At 36.2% G+C, this 20,758-nt stretch overlaps 1 protein-coding gene across 1 annotated transcript in view; it reads left to right on the forward strand.

Annotated features, from left to right (window-relative positions):
• The window catches only part of LOC112976363 (lipopolysaccharide-responsive and beige-like anchor protein), a gene marked incomplete at its 5' end in the record, with an annotated part of 360,077 nt that overhangs the window by 97,240 nt on the left and 242,079 nt on the right, over positions 1–20,758 (forward strand). The window contains one exon of the mRNA XM_026087491.1: positions 20,543–20,709. Coding sequence (XP_025943276.1) covers positions 20,543–20,709 — 167 coding nt within the window. The remainder of the gene's footprint in view (positions 1–20,542; positions 20,710–20,758) is intronic.

Consider the following 20,758-nt stretch of genomic DNA (forward strand, 5'->3'; position numbering starts at 1 on the left):
GCATGGTAGAGCTAAGGATTTGGAAATAGGAAACAATTTGGCAGTAAACTTGAATGACTTGAACTTTGTTTCAAGCATTCAAAATCCTAAGTCACTTAGGCTGTTAACAGAATCCACTTGGAAATTCCATGCTTCTTTTATTCATCTACGTTAACAATGTTCCTTTTCTGTTTCACAGACAGATAGTATGCCAATTTCTCTGTAAACTGTTTAATAAAAATGTAAGAGCATGTATACTGGATTAGACCAAATTTCCAACTAGCTCAGTGTCCTATTTATAGCAGAGTTGAATAGCTCATGCTTAGGGATTTGTGCAAGAACAGTGCAGTTATATAGAGAAGCTTTCTTAGTTCTTCTGGGTGGCAGAGATAACATTTTGGACAAAGCTTAACATTTCTATGTGTTGAATTTCATCTGTTGTTTTATCTCCCGTTCACTTTATTAGCATTTTTTCCACATTTGGTCCTTATTTTTACTACCCTGAATTACTTAGAACTATCAGCAAAATTTGTCACCTCCTCCACACCCTTTCCCCAGTCTTTTATGAATACGTTTAATAACACAGCGGGATTCACTTAAGACTGACCTTTTTTTTAACCTTTGTCCTATTTTTTGATCAGTTTTTATTCATATGAGGGCATTCCTGTGTACCCCACAGCCCACCGAACCTTGAGTGACTTTCTCTATCACTCAGCATTCAGCAGTGGACTTTATCAACAGGATCTTTCATGTTTGTGTGCACAGTGACTTGTTTAAGGAAATCTAATGAAGAGGGACCGTTACAAAATCCATGCTGACTCTTCCCAGTTTGTTTATTCCATTATTTGCTTTTTTAAGCAGAGCTACCAATTGCCCTTTTTTAAATTTCAGACTTATTGCTGTGCAGTTCCCTGCTGTCCTCTGGAGTCCATTTGCTGTGCTTCATCCTCCTGGTGCTGAGGCAGGTTGAACAAGGACACTCTAGCCAATGGCTCAGCTGCTTTCATCCCTGAGTTCTTCTAGCTCACCTGAGTGAATACTGTTTGGTCCTAGTAGTTGGTCACTTGTCAACTGTCTTTCAAAACTTCTCAACTGGTACTTCTCTGTGGTGATCCTGTCTTCCAAGAGCTGCTTCTATCCTTTGATCATCTATTAGCTCTACAGATACCTTAGCAGGCTTACTGATGTGTTTAAAAAATAATTTATTACTGCCTTTTATGCCTTTATGCAAGTGTTCTTCAAACTCTTTTGGCCTGCCTCATTCTGTTTTTAAACCTAACATGCCAGGGTTGACATATTTTTCTATTTTCCTTGTTTGAACAGACTTTCTTCTTTAAGAATGCCATTTTCTAACAGCCTTACTTTCTCTGCAGTTTAACCATTCCAGCTTTTCGTGGTCTTTTAAATAGCCTTTTGATGGATGGCGTACATTTGCTTTGAACCTCTAATATGTTATCTCTTTATACAGTTTCTGTGTTGTTTATAAATACATTTTCCATGTTTGGCTGCATCTTTTTATGCTCATGATATGAAAGCTAAGCTAGCTAGCCAAAGAATTTCTTGCTTCAAATTAGGTGTTCCCATCAGAAACCTTGTTGTTCTCACCTATTCATGCAAAATAAATCAGTAGTGTTTACCTTGGTTATTGTTCACATGCAGACTTTTGTAGTAACTCATGCAAGGCAGTGATTCTAAAACACTCTGACTAAAGTAATGGACTCTATACATAGACTGTAGATTTCTGGTGTTAACAAAGCAAACATCTTATTGTGTGTGATTGGAGATTTTTTTCTAAAATTACTATCCAAAGATGATAGGCATTACTTGTTTACTTTTTTAAGGACAATGTGAGGAGTTTAACGTTTAACTTTGCAGAAAATACACTGGTGACAATATACATCGCTCTTATAGTTTATCATAGATAGGTTTGATTTGAACGAGAAAGACGTTACATTTAAACAATTCTTATGTTATTCCTGGCAAGGTCACAAAAAACCCCAGAGATCTTCAGGGTCTGAAGACTAGAAAAGACAGAAGAACAGTTTACATCATTCTGGAGCAAAGTTTTCTAGTGATCTAAGGAGCACTGCTGTCAGTGCTGAAAGAGAGTCACACCTAGACTTGTAAGAAAGAGTTTGTGTAAGCTTAGTATTGAAACTTTAGAATGGTATTGTTTGAAAAGATAGCAGGCAAAAAAAATGAGGTCTAGAGTTACGGCCAATGAATAAGATAGCCACTGTTTGGCCAAGAATGGTTCTAATAAACGCATAGTTAGTAAAAACTTACTTCTTAAACATCTGAGTGTAGCCTATATTTGCAAGAATATAGGCTATATTTGCAAGCTGATTTTTCTGATAAGCCTGCTATTTGCCAAAGTGATTATGCTATTTACTGTGTGATAGACACGTTCCTATCTTCCAGCTGTTTATCATAATGTATTCATAGTGCTGGACTGATAACCTAGTGCGTAACCTAAAGTTCTGTAGATTGCTCAGTTCGATTTCTCAGAGCTCACTAAGCAGACCTCTTCATTCAGTGTCCTGGGATGTGCCACTTTTAATAGCCTTCAAAATGTGAAGAGGAAACCACATAGATCTCTCAGTGCACTTTTAAAATTAATCAAAGTAAATTCAGAGAATCTTTTTCTCTCCACCAGGTAAAAACAAATGCTATAAAATGGAGCTACCAGGAGCATGTCAACTGAAAAATAGAAGATATGGGTCAATATCAAAACTATTACTAGTCAAAGGACTTCAGGGACTGTTTGGAAAGATCAGTCCATACATATTCCTGGCACTGTACTTCTGCAGATAAGATAGATCCCTTATCCCCTCCCTCAAAATTTAGTTTAAGTCAAGAACACTAGGAGGAGATAACACAGAATCATCTAGAACCAGGAAGAGGGAAGGTTAAAAACAGCACAGTTCTAATCATTAAAACATAAGTGTTGCTGCTGTCAAAATGAAAGTATTGACCTTAAATGTGGAGAGTCTTGTCACAAAGATGAAATGAGTTTTGTGATGTTTTATAATCCTTTCTACTCCTATTTTTATGGTAAGAGGGACAAAATGGCTGCTAACTGCTATTAAATTAAGTGACAGTATATATGACCTTCTGTTCTGTAGGACTTTAGTTCTTTTCTGGTTTTATTATCAATATATTTAGGTATTGCTTTGTAGAATTTTAAACTGGAAAGGGAATGGTCTGGGACATTGAATTCAGCCCTCTACTCTTTCCAACACCGTATTACCTTTCAGAGACTTATCAGGCGTCCTCTTAAAATATTCAAAAAATAAATATTCAAAAATAAAGCCTGAGGATATTTTGTCCTCACTGTTGCAGCTGGTAGACTGAACTTACTTATTCTGCTTATTTGTAAACTTCTAATAATTTCTTGTTACTTGTATTCAGTGAATATTTCTTTGTTATGTGATTACTGTCTTTTGGCTTCAGTAGTCTTTTTCAGTATTTTTTCTTCTCATTTTTACTTTTTTCATCTATTACTTAATTACCACATCTCCTTACTTCATTTTACTAGGCTAAATGAGTTGTATTCTTTTCATTTTTTCTTTTAAGGTGGGGTCTGCATACTCTAAATCATCTGGTAGTTCTTCTCTGTGTCTATTCTTGAAGGATTACTTCCTACTGGAACGTGAATGAGCAAGATTGGCACTTGATTAGTCCATTGAGCCTCATATCCTATCTCAAACGTAGGATACTTAGAGAAGAGTTTATAAAAATGGCAAACATCTAGTAATACTTTCCAAGAATACAGTCCTAGCGCTCAGCAGTTTCCAGTTCAGGGTCTTCTGAGTCTTTCTGTGCCAGAAATGATGGCTTTAATACCCCTTAAGGAATTATTCCTCCATTTGCCCAATAAACCTTTGAATCCACACAGATGTCCATTGTTGCAACATTCTGTAGCAAAGAGTTTCACTGAGGTAACTGCAAATTACACTGCCATCTTAGTTTCATTCTTCTGTTGTAAACTGCCTTTTCCCTGATAGGGACTTAAGTTGGAGGGGAGATGCAGATGGCAACCAGTATTTCTTAGAACACCTTTTTTTCATTAAACTGTTGTTATTAACAGTATAAAGCTGTTATAATTGATAACTGACTGTTCACACAACACCACACAACACACTCGCAGCTGGAGCAGGAGTTGGGAGGCTGACTCCAACTGTCTACTTACAAGTGAAGGGTTGTACTGACACGCCAGTGGCTTCTGGGATGTTCAGAAAGTCTCTCAAAGGGTCCTTTGCTTCATCAGGTGTATATACAATCCTGTAATCTTTGTCCGCATAGAGAAGCCACCACAGTCTTGGTTATTGTCTGACCTGCATACTCTGTTGCTGGAGCTGGCAGGCGCTAGTGGTGGTGTACAGATTCAGCAGACCTTTTGAAATCAAAGTAGTTTGCTCACACCAGTGGAGAATTTGCACCTACTGATGTTTTAAAAGCTTTGATAAAGTAAAAAGTTAGAATATACTTGTGTTGATATTATTTGTACAGTTAGCAGTTGCAGTAGTTCATTGAATGTGAAAACATAAATATGAAAAACATTCTGAAAAAATTTGTAAATACAGCATGGAGTTCAGCATTTCTAGTTTTTGTATTCCTTCAGGAACCTGAAAGTGCAATACCAATCTTTTTCTTTTTTTCTTGCAAAAACAGAATGATGAATCAAACAATTTGTAATAGCATGAGTTCCATATAAAATATTTTCAAACAGTCTTTATAATTCCAGAATTACTGGAAACATTTATGTCTTTAGATTCTTCCATCAAAGCACAGGGAAGTGAATTATTGAAAAGATAAAAATAAATTTGTTTGCTTTCTGTCAGAGTTCATATCCACAGCCAGCCTTGATAGAAGACCAGAATGATTTAGACAAGTTTGCTTTGGAGATTCATAACATATGCTTGCTGGACAGAATTGAGTTATCTGTGCTCTGGAGAGTAAGTTATTGTAGCAGGAGCTGACAGAGATGAAGATAACTGAGGGAAATTCAATTACCTTTTAGTGTTTTCCTTCTAATAGGATTCTTAATGTGAAAAAGATCCTTAGATGATGCACCTATGTTGCTTTGTGAGATCTGCTTTGATACCTGCATCCAGAATAAAGTGAACTCTTCTTTTCAGGCCTTCATTAAGGATGAAATATGCATCTGCTTGCTAAATGTGGTGTTAACTTTTGATCCAACATATTGTCATTTGTAGCCCAGATGTATTTGACAGCCTTTTAGCAGTAGCTTTGGATATTTGCTCAAATACAATTTCATTTTCAAAAGTATTGTTTTTATGTGAGAAGCTTGTTTAGAATGGGAATGAAGCAAGCGGTCACAAAACTGTAAAACACTTACATTTTAGTTCCCTTTCTGCATGTTTAATTGCTTTTATTTCGACTTTTCCTGGCAAAAGCATTTGAGCTGCAAATATGGCTCATGATAATTTGACCTCAGGCTGTTCAGCTAAAGCCATCCAACTTAACTGTAGCTGGATTTCATATTGAAACCTCTGCAGTTATGAAGCTGCCAGAGAAGACTTGTGCATTCAGGTTTTAGTATGTTACTATTTTTGTTACTTGTAAAAAAAAAATAAAAATAAAATATAAATAAATCATTTTCGATGATTGCTGATGGTTGAGATGAAAATTTATAAGTAATTCTATGAATCCAGCATCTATGAATCTGATCTATGAATTCTGCAGCTGTATATATGAAAACATATGGCATACATACTTGTACACATACAATATACTTGCTTTTACTAATCCATTAAACTGTTGAATATACCTATGTGTAACTATGTGTATAGCCTCCAAAACATTTTGATTTTAAAACTCTGACTGTTGTCCGCTTTGGAAAATAAAGTTTGCTTTTTATCCAGAAGATTTATTGCAGGCACTTGCACCCTGATATTTCCACAAAAGAAAGGGAGAACAAGAATTTTTATGTTAGATTTTTATGATTTTAGATTTTAGATTTTTTTATTTTTATGTTAGTATTTTTATGTTTAGATTTACTATGTGGATAGTAAAATTTATATTTCACATTAAGATATGGAGACATTTAGAAAAGCCCATCAATACAGTATGTAGGTATATAAAATTAAGCTTTTCTGTATTATCTGTATTTCTTAGTCACATAGATTACCTTTTCTTTCCTTTTTGCAATATTATTGATGAGGAAGTTATGCATAGTATTGCATCTAGCATAATACTTTAGCTTGGATTGGAATTTCTTATTCCAAGAAATGTTTCAGCCTTTCATTGAGAGTGCTCTGCTCTGAATACGAAAATGTAGTTACTGTGCTGAAATAAGTACCTCCATGAGCTGATGGTTGAAAAGAGAAAGTAATTGTTTAAATAAGGATTTTGCAATTAACTTGAAAGGATCTGTATTTTATAATACACGGGTCTTGAAATCCATTTGGGATCCAGTGGAGAAACAGTGGAAAACAGTAAAGCACTGGTGGATGGCATTCCTGTTAATCTTTTATAAAGGCAGCTTTTTATTTCTCAGTAGTCCTAAACAGCTTTCCAGGTAGGGAAAGGAGCATTACAATAGCACAAAGTGAATTGTTTCATTTAGGAAAGGGCATAACACTGCAATAATCAGAATTCTTAATAGGAACCAAAAGATCCTTTCACATTGCAAAACAGTAAGACAGAAGTGGCAGTTCAGGTTTTCATCTTAAGGTTTCCTATATTAGCTTTTAAATGGTATATCACTATAATGGATTTTTTGAATCTTCTTCTTTACCCTTCATCTGATTCTTCTATGGAAATGTTTGCAGAATGAGCCCACCAACTGTTTTTCCTCCTGGACCTAAATAGGGAAAAATTGTGCTGATCTTTTTGTAAAGATGTGGTCTTAGACCATGAAAAGGAAGCTTTGTTCAGTCAGTTAAGTCAGTCTTCAGATGATCACTTTGTTGGTGAAGCTGCCAAGTGACTTACAAGACCCGTCTGCATTTCATTGTTAATCTAAAGTACTGCAAGTGGTGACAGAGTCAGTCCTTTACAAATATGATGTTTCAGAAAACCAAATTGTCCTTGCCATTCTGTTTCACATAAGGAAGAAAACAAACTTCCTGGTACCTTCCTCACCACTTCTCTCCTCCCTCCCGCCTTTTCCCCACTCACATTTATGTGTTCCTATTGGTAATTCACTTGATAGGAAATATCTTCAAGTCTTCACAGACTTCTGGCCACCTTTGTGGAAAGGTTGGAAATCTCTTGAAAATAGTCACGATCATCTCCTTCCAAATGCTTTGATGATGAGCAGTTCAAGTACTTTGGACATCATTACTCTTTATTCTTTGTGACCTGGTGCCAAGATAATATTTTTTGTCAAAAATGTATTGGAGAAGATTCTAAATCTAAGTAGAAATAATGTCAAGGCTATGTCATAATGGATTTTGAGACATTCAGACTTCTTCCATCCTTTTTCCTCTCTGCCCTTGTGGAAATGTGAGATTTAAATCTCATCAAACAATCCTAAACTGTATTGCCCCTCTTAGAGTTAGAGGTGATAGAGCCTGTTTCTCACGGATGGAGCAGGTGGGCTCTGCTATCTTTGTAGTGTTAAATCAAAAAGGTGTAGAAGGTGTTGATCATAGGCTAGTTGAAGCTGAAAGAGAATGGAGACTCATGCCACTACAGTTAAGGTAGTCTCTCCAAGAGACTTAATACTGTTAGACCTAGAGATTGTCAGCAGAGAATTTCTCTGCAGAGTCTTATCCAAGATAAGAAAGGTAAATTCTCTCAGAACTTAATACATAATTTAAGAATGGCTCTAAACCTTACTGTCTGGCCAATGGAAATTTCAAATGCAGGTATCTAGAAGCTACCTTCCGTGTTTCATACAGAAAGAACCTTCTGACCTATTAAAAAAGATCTTAAAGGAAAAGACAGCTATACAGAAAAGACAGATGCAAAATAGGCTTACTGCAGTGTGTCAAACAGAATTTGATTTCTTTGTGAGCTGTTTGCAAGTCTTTTGTTTTTCTGCATGTTGAATTTCATGAAGAGCATGTGTGACTATATAGGGGTGGTTGGAGTGTCTTGAGCATTTCGGTTTGTTTAAAAAAAAAAAAAAGGCAATGTGTTAGTGTTGATGGTAAACATCCAAAGTACAAACTCTTAAGTAAGTACAAAATTTTAATTGTGGAAGTTAGTATTTTGGGATGAGTAGTTACCTGAGAACAGTGTATGCTTCTGGTCACTGGTTCCCCAACTGAATATTTTCTGGAGGTCCATCATGGGCCCTTATGATAAACTTTTAGTTAATCATGGGCTCTTTGCCACATGATCCCGGAGACCACTTAGTAATCTGAGAATCAGAGTTTGGAAGTCACAGTCATAGATTTTATCTCTCTGGAAGGTACTAGCCTTGCATTTGAGTGGAGCAGGAGATTTGCATCTTCCCTTTTTTGTTTCAGTTCCAAAAATTCGAAGATCAGAATGGCCTATTTTAAAAGTAAAAGCTGCTTTCGTTTAACAAAACCAATGAATTTTGAAATACCTTTTATTGTTAATACTTTTTTTTTAATATGGTTGATCTGCTGAAAAATCAGGCCAGAGAAAAGGTAGTTGAAGATTATTCAAACAGACTGGATGGAAAAGGTCTGCTGCTTTTCTCCAGGAACATTCCCCTCTTTCAGGTTTTGTTTTTCCTTTGATATGCTTTTACTTGGAAATCAGACATCTTGAGGAGAGAGTTCAAGTGGTGGAAGTTATTTTTTTAAAGTTAAGGAAACCTCTTACCATCCTGTAGTACATAACCCAGTGTTCCACGTAATTTGAGATTCCACTGTTGGTGACCAGTATCAATCCTTGCCTTGGAAATATTTCAGGGAGGTGAATGATAAAGCAAGCAAAACACTCTGTTATTGAATGGAGGGTATATTTTAGAGAGTGTATCACAATTGTGAAAGAATTTTTGTTATAGACTTAATAATAAACTTTTAAAGGACATAAAAGGACACTGCAAGGGCTGGTGGTGCCCTGCTGGGGAGACGAGCCAGACACCTGCCATGGTACCACGACTACCCACGAGGGGAACAGGGCAGCTGCAGGGGGAGACTGGGGCCAGCTCAGAGCCCCCACCACTGGGCAGGGCTGCGGGGACGGGGCAGGCTGCCTCTCCCCATGGCCACCAGCGCAGTGGGGCTGCCCTCGGCTCTGTGGGCTCGCTATCAGCCCTGAGCCCCAGGAGCCAGAGCTCCGGGAAGTGGGAGAGGGGCATGCTCAGGGTCCTTGTATATGCCATCTGCAGACATCTTTAAATTATCCCAGCTGAGGACCAATCACACCTTTAGTTCTAAACATCTTAAACGTTTACAAAAGATAAATCAGATATGCTTATTTCTGAAATTGTGTTGCTTATTTTTCCCTACCCCATCTGTTAGAACCCCCAATTATTACATTTCTAAGGAGTTGTTGATAGCCTTGAAGAGAGCATCACCCATCTTTACATTGGACCAGTGCTGTTTTAGAAGGTAATTTTATATGGCCAGTGGCAGAAGAAGAAGGAACGTTTCTCAGGTTATTTTTAAATGGCAGTTGTTTGAAACTACTCAGATTTGGAATATTAGAATTGATCAGAGCTAGATTATTAGCTAGAGTGCAAGTGAAGCTTTTAAATGAATGAGAAATGCTGTTATACAGCTCTTTGGTATGTCCAATAGCTATCACTTACACGTATTTTATATAATGGTTTACGTATTTTAAGTAGTTCATTTAATTTTTGTACATGCTTGATGGAAGCTGGTAATTTTGATCAGTCACTGTACTTTCTTTTGGTAGCCATAATGTTAACCAGTGAAGTGTAATTCACATCAAATCCCAGATTCTTGTTGAAAAAATGCCACAGATTTGTGTTGTTTTTTTTATCCTGCTTGGCTGTTGTGCTCAATATTTGGAGCTTATCATGTTTAAAGTTTGCTATTTTACACTGAATTAAAGTCAATTTGTAAAATCTAATTAAACAGGATTTTTGCAGTTTTACTGCATAATCCATCTCATGCCACTACACTGACATCCATGAGTTCAGCTGTATGTAACTTCTGATACTGTTAGCCAGGGCAGTAGGAAAACACCTTCACACAGTTTAAGAAAACAAACAGCAAAACCTCACACACCATATTGAACCAAAGCTGAAAATAAAACTTGACAAGAACGTCAAAGCCTTGGAGTAGGAGATTTCACAAGTTCTGTTATTTAATATTGAAATGGGAAATAATCAGAAAACTTGTAGAATAGATCTGATAAATTTGTCTTATATAAATGACTATGTTTATTGTGGTATTATTATTTTTACAATGACAGCATAAAGTTTTGATTAGAAACTGTATGGTGCTATATAAGACTTTGCTTCTCTGGAAGGTAGCACCTGTGGTAGTTACAATACTGACTCCTGCATTATTGCAGTCTTTTCCTTTAAACCAAATGATCAAGAGCAATTTTTAAAGCAATTGTTATGGAGTGTTCTTAGTCCTTATTCCATATTACCCAGTAAAAGGATCTATTTAGAGGTGTCTGAAAGGGTGTTTTAAAGTTAGACTGCTGTAATTTCAAACAGAGTCCACTATCTTCCCATACTCTGAATAGTGATAATATTTTAAGTGCAGACTTTTTATGGGTAATAAAAATCATACTTACATTAGTTTTAATGAGAAATTAAATTATCCTCCCTCAAAATTTTTAGAGCCACCTTTCAAGGGTGGTAGAACTTTTTATGAATAAAAAAATGTGTCAATTAAAAAAACAAGCCTATCCTTACCTATTTCAAGCTCTGTTGAAATTCCTAAATTTTATTACATAAATGCATGAGAACTCATCACAAAGAAACAAAACATTCAAATTCATACTTTAGTTGAAATGAAATTCAAAAGATAGACTGTTTTAAAAGCAGAGGAAAAGTATAATGTTAGAGTAATATACTATTCATAGTTTGATGCTGTAGGAATTCTGACAGGAGGCTTTAAGTTAAGGCAGAGGTTAATCTAAAGCCAGGATTGTGGCTGCTTACATGTTTTCAAAGTAAATGGCTAGGAATGATTTTAAAGAATCACTGGTATAAAAGGCCGTCTTTCGTCTTCCTTCCCATTTGCTTCTGGATTTTTTTTAATCTTTGCCATCTTTGTCTCCTCTTAATCAAAATATTCTGCTTTTAAAATGCTTGGTCTTGGAAAGAATAAGCATCTTAAGAGTCTTAGTTTGCCTTGAGGTGAAGAGAAAGTTTGCAGTGAAAGTTGGGAAGTTGTGGATGAGCAGCACTGAGCATCTTATTTTTTTTAACAGACTTTTGAATAAAATCCCATATAATCCTTTGTTTTTCTCTCAGAGATTCTCTGAGAGTCACTTGAAATCCCCTCCAACAAAAAACCAAAGCCCTTAATACTTTTTCATAATAACTAATGACTTCACAATGACTTCATGGCAAAAACTAAAGTTTTTTTTTCTGTGTATGGAAAGGCAGTGCTTTGCCAGCAAGTTTGTTTGTCCTGTTTAGCAGTGTTGCTAGGGGTACGGGCCAGTCAAGGCGATCAGACTCAGGTGTGAATGGCTGAAAAGGTTCTGAACTGTCAGAAACCAAGTTAAATTAGCTCCTGGGACAAGCATGTTAGAAGCTGGTGAAGGACAGATGGGTTACCTTTTGGGTCATAAGTTCAAATTCGTGCCTGAATGTTTCATAGGTGAAGTCTCATCCAGAATGGAGCTGTGGTCTCACAAAAGGGTTACCAAATGTAGCACAAAAATAGAACTTTTTTAAAGCTCCTTCTGTCACAATGCAGAATGATAGGTAGTTGCTTCCTGTATCTACTATAATTACTATTATATATTCCTATGTATACCTTTATTGTGTGGTGATATTCTTTTCTCTTGTTTTTTCTTAGTCTAGTGAGTTTCAGGCTACTGTTCAGAGTAGAATACTTTCAGAGCATGCCTTTGAATCTGTTTTCAGATTACAGAGCAAATTTATACAAAGGCATACTACAAATGTCAATTTTTGCATTTAATTTCATAGACATCTTGGAGTCCAGGTCTGAAACCGGCTTGGTATCCGAAGTGCTGAAGCTTATTAGAGATATGCTTGTCATTGGCATGAAACCACTCATGGCAAGATAGGAAACTATTGTGCATAAATGTCTTGTTATCTCAAATTAATAAGTGCTTTCTGTTCTTTGTTCACGAGCTGATATGTATTCATACATTCAGAAGCTCCTGATTAGCATAGCGGTTGTGTAAGGGAAAGCTGAAAGGTACTTGAGAGGAACTATGTAGAAAATAGAAAGAGGAACAGGCGCTCCAAGTTATAGGGTTAATAGGGGCTAATCCTTCTGTCTTTAGGAAATCTGGAACCTTATATAATCTTTAGAAACTGTTTGTTTAGAGATTTTGGCTAGAAATGAATTGAATCTGCATGGGTTTTGCAAATTTACTGAGAGATTTACAAAGTGTGATGTAACTAGAATATCAAACAATAAATAATCTGCATACCTTTGATTTTGTTGTTTTTTGCATTGTATTCTAGGTATGATATGAATGTGAGTTCTTATATGATGATAAAAATGAGTCATATATAGGAACATACATTCCTGTAAGGCAAGTGTTGAGACAATCAACCTAAGTAGTGTGTTAAATACTAATATAGCTAAGTTTTTATAGCTGTGTGTTTGATAAATACAGAAACTAAAGAAATTTATCTTGTGTAAATGTCTTTCACTTTGTTATAGCCAGAGGCATAAACTACATTTATAGATGAAAGTGGCACGAGGTGTCTTGCAGTAAGATGCCGATAACCTCTGATTATGATTTGGCTTATCTGCTTATCATCTGAATCATTCTGGCTGAAATTTTCCATTCTTTGTGGTCTCAGAGGTTGAATTTCTTTACGTTTTAGAATATATTTTTTCTTGTTTTGAAAGGAAGGTCAGGGAAAAGTTTCCCAAGTTAAAACATGATAAGTCTTAACTTTTTACTTTGTTGAGAATTTCCCATTTTTCTGTATTTTGCGATAGTAACGTTTCTCCACTGTCAGAAATGTAGCTTTTGCCATTCATGGGAAAGTGGGTTCCAAATTTGTCTGACTCAAAACTTGTGAAAAATTTCTCTTTATATATCACCTTAAGGGCTTCTTAATTAAGAAGCTGTGTTGTTCAAAGATACTGCATGTATTATGCATTCTCTATCTTTAGAGATTTCATTTAAAGTCTGTCTGTGCCTTCTGAACTGCATGTGGTTCTCAATCTGTCCAAGCATCACTGCTGTGCCAAGTCTTGGTGCTGTAAGTTGTCAAAGAACTATGCTGGCAGAAGGGTGTCTGGAAATCTAAATCCTTGAGAAGTAAATGTTTGGCCAGTGGAGTCAAAGTTGCTGGGTTACTTTACCTGCCTTACAGGTACCAAAGGTCCTGTGCCTCCCTGTAGAACAGTGAGTCTCCTTGGAGAGGTTTTGTTCACCGTTATCAGATGAGGACATTTCACAGCTTTAGTGTATTGGAGAGAACTGGGCATGTGCCACATGGCTCCTGGTCATAGGAAGCTTTTCACAAGATCGGTAAAAATGGACAGCCTGATTGAAGGACACAGCAAGACCTATCTGGCAAATGTCTCCTGAGCTGACAGCACCACCGCCACAGTGGACACTGGCATTTAGAGGATGATAATTAATTCCCTTACATCCTCTTAATGTTCATACTGTACAGAAGGGAGGGAGGAAGTGTCCCGATGCTGTTGGTAAAGCAAAGTACAAACAGCAAGAGCAAAAGGTGGGGAACAGGAGAAAGCCTTCAGATAAAGGAGAACAGAAAGAAAAGCTGGTGTGTATAGAAAGTAGAATTTGGACATTCCCTAGCTCAGTCTACATGACCCCCTTTAGAGTCTGTAACTAAATATTGGATTTCTCTTCTGGCAGCAACAAGTTGCTTGCATACCTCTAACTACTGGTGCAAACAAGATAATCTAATACTGCTGTGCTTTAGTTAGGTGATAGAAGTCTTTGTATTTGGCCCATCTTGAGGCTTATATGTATGTTTTCACATGATAAAATTATGTTTTTCTCCCTTTTTTTAAACTTAAGTTGCATAGAAATGATAATATTAAAAGATTGCAAAACCAAGTATCCAACAGTTATGAAAAATCAGAGCAATGCAACCTTAATTTGACTCTCACTAAGCAGGTGTAGTGAACCCTTAGATTGTGTAAGTACGCGTCTTGTTTGCTGCACAGAGTGGATATTGCTTATGAAATAAATCATTTATTTAGTCCCAAAGGTTGTTCATGGATCTGCTTCATTTGTTTCATTGAACATCTCCTTGATGGTGGTGGTGCTGAACCAATTGAATGTCACAAAGTTGATGCATTGTACTGGGAAATGCTTAAACTCTTCACAGATCATCAGTAGTTCTTTGCTTAATATCTAATCTGAGACCCCAGAGCCACCTATGTAGAAGTGTTGAGCTTTAGCTGTTTCTAGAGCCCTGTCAAATTGTGCTTTGATTATTTACGAGCTTGGAAAATGCAAAGTATTTGGAAAACACAGACCCAAAGGATCTCAGATTTAATCTGCCAGATTATTGTTTTTAGGATCTTGGCCTGTTTTACGACAAGAACGGCATGAAGGGATTGCAGATATAAAGTGGATTGCAGAAGAGAGAAAAGTGTCTACCTTAGTGCAGGCTTTGAGAATTGGATGCAAAGCACTTAGGCATATGAACAAAACTAAAAAGCTTCCTGGGTTAAAAAGAACAATTGGCTGAGTGTATTGTCTATGACAGTGGCTAGCAGATTAGGGAGCTAGAATATTGAAATATTGTAGGGCACGTATAGTAAATCCCCCCAGTTTCTACAAAGGAGTAAGAGAGCTCTCTTACTTGTATGTGAAAAGCTTCATCTTTGATTGTGATCCAAAGGTGCTGCTGTAGCGCAAATAATGACAATGAGATGAGAATTAAAAAGGTATAAAAACAAAAAAAACCAACCCCCCCAAATCTAGTTGATACTGAAGAAGAAATTTGATGCTATTCATCTCTGCTCCCTACTATTTATTTATTCTGTCAGTTATTTGGTTCATTTAGCTACTCTATTAAATTGGGTTCACTTGAAAGGTATAATCTTTGGTAGGAGTGTGCCTTTGCCTAGTGTTTAGTTAGGTTTACTAACACTTAATATTGTGAGACGTAAAGGTAAAAAATAAAGCTGTGGACTCAGCCCAGATTAAAACCAGATGTCTCTTGAGATGCCTGTCTTCAGTCTAATCACTAACCCAAATTAACTGACTTTGGTAAGTTTGTTCTAGTTATGACGGTAGTTTTACCAGTCTGTGTTCAGTGTGATCTAAGTCAACTGTATTTTTTTGTTTTTTTTCTTCCCCTCCTGCCATTTTATATGAATGTCTTTTTCCAGAAATGTCTGGCTAAAAAACACTCTTTTTTTTTCCATAACACATCTGTATCACAAACAATTGATTTAGATGCAGATTTTTTAAAATCTTCAATCAGCTGAAAGGCTGGATAAATGGATAAATGTGGTTTGGAAAACTATAGGCTGCAGAAATGAGAAGCCATTGCATTGTGTTCAGTCCATTAAAACAAGAAGAAATAGAAGAGATACTTTGATAAGTGTTCTGCTGGTGTTAACCTTGATGGCTGTTATCGGGGGGATGTCGCTATATCTATTTCATTGGCTTAAGCTTTTTTCATGCTGAGAGAAATCAATACCTTGAGTCGTTGGATGACAGAGGCATCACTTCAGAATTGACGGTGGCTGTCAGATGTTGTCATTGGTTGACTTTTGTTCGCTGCTGAGGTTTTAAGCTTTCATTTTTCTAAGTCTTATTCAGAGTCTTTGTAAGATTTCCCTGGGTAGCACTTTTTAGTCCAGACTTTAAACCTCAGGTCAGAGGTCAAGTGCAAAGATCTGTGAGAGTAGAGGATTGAGGAGCTGCTTCATTTACTAAAATATCCGTATTGGTAGGGAATTTGCATTAACAGCAACACTGTGTGTTGTCTTATGGATGACTTCTCATGTAAAATGACACCCTCTGAGACAGGTTGTTCACAAAGCTAGTAGCTTTTAGCCATATTAGACAAAGGAACTGGCATACCTCAAAGTGTTTAGTGATCTCAAAGTTGAGGTTATAGAAAGAAAAAAGGTGCAATGTTGCTTTTAAAAGGATCTGCACTATTGAACTATACGTAGTTTGTATGAAGCACTATATTGTAATTTTGGAAACTGCGAGGATGCACATTTAGATGTTACTATGAAGAGGAAACCTTTTACTTTCAGCTTAATTTGACATTTTTATATAGACTAAAGATAAAATAGTCTTGAAAACACTAGATTAATCATCATCTTCAATGAAATAGACACAGTGAAATAGGCAGAATATACTAATTCACCTTGTCAGTATTTTGCAATGGTATTTCTGGAATCTTTCCTGCATACAGAATACATTGTCTTTCCATGTTTATAACTTGCCTTTTGGATGACCTTGTACCCCTTTATAATCACTGTTCCTCTAAGATAAATCTTCAGATAATCTGCATCTTCAAATAGCCTGCAGTTGTCCATACAGGGAAAGGGAGGGAGGAAAAATTTCTGTTCTGCTCTGTGATAATGGCAAAGAGGAGAAGGTTTCTGTTCCATGGTGGATGAAGGGGTAGAGAATAATGGTCTTCTCTTTGCTCCGTGCTGTATGAGAGGATTCTGCTTGATAAACTTCCCCTTTGTAAAACTTGAACAGCCACGGAATTGCACACTTTTTTTATCAGATAACCTGTGGAGTGTATGTATGCAGATATGTTTTTCTCATTTCAACATTCTGTGTTTCATTGTGGGTGTGGTTGTGAAATTCTCCCACAGTACTTCTGTGGTTATTCTTTCTTTATACGCTTTCCCAAAGAGATAACAAAAGTTGTTTAGGCCAAAGCACTAGTGGAAGGAGGGGTTTCCAATTCGATTGCATGCAACTGTATGTGTCATTGTAAAACCACATTAGAGCATGGCAGGATGCATACTGCAAGAGATCAAAAAAGAAGAAATTAATTTGTGAGTTTGTGCACAAACAGAAATCAAGCTGAATTTTTATTTTACATAAACTGAATGCTCAGGATTTAGTGTGCAATACTAACACATACCAGACTGTTCATAGTCTGGCATATGCAGCTCTATATCTTGGTATATCTATAAGATATCTGTATCTTATAATAGTATTTCTGGTAGTAGCTGATCTTTGATAGGTCTTTGTTTAGATCATTTAATCTTATAACTAATGTTTGGTTTGGTCAAATATTGCTGCAGATACGTAGCTTTGTGCTTTTTCTCATAGGAGTCTTCTATATCAAACTGAAAGCTGAGCAAGCCATCCTTAAACTTAGGAAGTCTGCATATATCTGTGGTCATGGTCCCATGTAATAAGGAGACTTTCAAAATTTTTTTTTTTTTCCTATCTGTTTAATATGAAAGCTAGTTAGAATAATACTTTTTTTTTTAATGTGAAAATATTTAAGCCCTTTTGTGTTAAGACAAACCTGAGGGCATCTAGGAAATGAAAAAAAACACAGCAGAGAAACAGGGAGATTTTTCTGTGTTTCCAGAATAGTCCAGTGGCTACTTGAGGATTGATCTCTTCTCTTTTGGTAGAGCCAGTCTTTTATCATGCCTACATTGATGATTATTTGAGAGAGAGAGATAGAGATAGAGAGGGAGAGAGACAAAGAGAGAGAGAGAGACAGAGAGGAATATCCTGTTTTTTCCTGAATATTTGGCATGTACTGGATAAGACAACCATCAAACCATTGACAAGTAACCCATACGATCAGAGAGAGGACCTCATAAAGGATATTGGGAAAAGGAGGACTATTTGACAGAAGCGGGCCAAGCAAGTAGAGAAACAGAATAGATAAAATGGCAGCATATCATCAAGAATAGGTAGGGAAGAGCCACTAAACTTACCAGTAAAAATTTAGTTTTTAGAATTCACTAGAGATTCATTTGTATATACTAGTAAAATTTTAGTTCTTTGCATATCCTTCGCTTCTTAAAGAATCCTTAGGCATTCTTGGAAGATATAGCCTGATAAACCACCAATCTTGCAAAACTTTCCCAATGTTAGTAACTGCACAAGCACATATCAGTGTCTGACAAAGTTGTGGCTGCTTTCTGTTCTTATTTGTGAAATACATACTGTAATGAGTGTGCCACAGTTAAGAGTCCCTCCTGGAGCAATGTTATAATTTTATGGGATTGCTGCATGGGGGAGACTCAATTTTGGTGGAGAATTGCAAATTTCTATTTATATTAAATAATGATTTTGTTGAAAAGTGAAATCCCATTCATTTCAGTAATGGACTGATTTTGTTTTCATGGAAGTTGTCAGGACAATAAAATAACATTTCTTCCTTCATTTTAATGTCAGACCTACATTCTGAAAATCTTTGTTGGTGTTTAATGAAGGATGCGTTCAAAATTGCATCAAAAAGAGACTTTTTTTTAAAGAGGTACAAGTTCATTATATCTTTTACAAAACATTCTAGTTTGATTTCCATTTTATCATGTTTTAAGGTCAAATGTGACTTTAATGTTCCATAAAGAGACAGAGATTGATAATGGGGAAAGAATAACCCTCTAATGTGATTTATATCTATGGATTTTATGTCAGATATGAAAAGTTGCTGTTCAAATTGTAAAGGAGGATCCATTAAAGAGCACTTTAAAACATTTTACTACTTAGCTTACCTTAGACACTTGTTTTTAGAATTCTGCCCTTTCAAGCAACTCAAAAATAACAGCTTATCAAACATTTACAAAGTGCTGAAGAGAACTCAAAATCATCATGGGTGCAAAATAGATTAATGTATTGGAAAAGACAGCTGTATTTAAAAAGAGCTATAAAAATCTTGTTTAATGTTGGTTATGATTTAGCCATCTTATTTTTTTGTGAAGAGGGGTGGTAGAATGCTTCGTGTAAGAGTACAAAAGCCAATTTTTGATGTCTCATTGACTTGAAAAGTCAGCTGCTTATGCTACGCTCCTGGATGTCTGCTTATCAGGTGAGCATTTGCTCTAAGGCATGGGAAAAAATCTAGGGGGAAAAATTACAAGGAAACGTGTGAATATATTAAAGTTGTTAAAATTGAAAGGTCTTCTAGAAGTCATTCGTCTGTTGGTACATTGCTGTTATCTACTGTCTGTGAAAATCTACGCAACGACAGATTTTTTCACTTGTGTTTTTCCTTCCTTCCTTCCTCCCTCCCTCCCACCCTCCCCCCTTCTCCCTCTCTCTCTGAATTATGTGTATATATAAGTAAAATTTTTAGCCAGTTGATTTTTATTTGCAACAGTTTTCTAATATTTGTATATGTGTGTATTTATATGTATCTATATAGGGTGTGTGTTTGTATATATATAAATAAAAACAAAAAGAGGATCGTTACTGTTTTAAATGCAAAAAGTGTTATGACATTGGACTGCTATCTAAGCTTTTAAAACAAAATTGTACTAGTGCCTGCATCAGCTGTTCTTCATGAAGAAAAGGCAATTTTTTTTGTTGTTAGACAGACATTTGTGTCCATTCTACTAACTAGATCATAGAATAATCCAATCATTGACAAAGGCTGAAATGCTTTGTCTGGCATATGTGATCTGTGGAATTGCCAGATGAAAACTGAAATTAGAAACAGGGAGCGCTGAAATGGGGAAAAGCTTTTATTGGTCCAACTAATATTTGAATTTGTTCTGGGTCTTCATGTATGTTGCTTTATGGGGGGAGGGGGGAATCTAAATTTGGTGCCCTTTTTTTCAGCTCTTTATTAATGGAAAAATTTTCAGATCAACAAGAAACAAAATGATGAGAAGATATTGTAACAAAGAATCTTTCATAGTTTAGAGTTTTGTATGCGTGACTTTCAGTTCTTGCTTGCTAGTATAAGGTTCTGAGTACCTTGGAAAATAATGCATGTTTATACAACAGGTGTAGTATACAACTAAGAAAATTATTATCTTTCCCATGCTGGCCTGCTACCATACTTGACTTAAGCCATCTGGTGAAGACTGATTCAGTTTTCATGTGCATTTAATTTTCTGCCTATCTGAAGATATGCAAATTTTCCCTTTAGTTTTTATAGTTGTATATTGATGCAAATAACAGCAAATCGTTGTCTACCCAGATCTAATGGAGAGTAATAGGAGTATCCATTCTTCTGCAACTTGCCTCTTTGTTTATAGTGCCATTCGCTTAGTTTGTTGTAAATTAAAAGTGATTGTGCCTATGTGTTTTATTATGCAATCAGGACACTAACCTGTTGGTGTTTGCAAAATCTTAAGTGTGTATGGCATGTGGTTAAAGAACTCAGATGGGCCAAGATCCTATACTTGGCTCTGTGTATGGACTTACTGTAGGCAGCTGCATAGTTCCTCAGTCCCCAAACCTGTAAAATGGGGATAATTCTTATTTCTCAAGGGTTTTGTATAAGTAGTTAATTCTAACACACTTTAAGTTCCTTTGAATGGTATTGTTAAAGTGCATAATAGTAAAGTCCTTATTTTCTTTCTAGTCACTGTGTGCCCAGTATTCTGCAGACAAACGAGAAGAAGAAAAAATGTGTGATCATTTGATAAGGGCAGCCAAGTATCGAGACCATGTGACCGCAACTCAGCTAATCCAGAAAATTATCAACATTTTGACAGACAAGCATGGAGCCTGGGGAAGTTCTGCACCAAGGTAAAGGGTTTTGGGGGTGTTTCTTTATATTTTTAAGAATTGGGCAGTG

The sequence above is a fragment of the Apteryx rowi genome, unplaced genomic scaffold (assembly GCF_003343035.1).
Source record: "Apteryx rowi isolate R43461 unplaced genomic scaffold, aptRow1 scaffold_72, whole genome shotgun sequence".
NCBI classification, from domain to species: domain Eukaryota; kingdom Metazoa; phylum Chordata; class Aves; order Apterygiformes; family Apterygidae; genus Apteryx; species Apteryx rowi.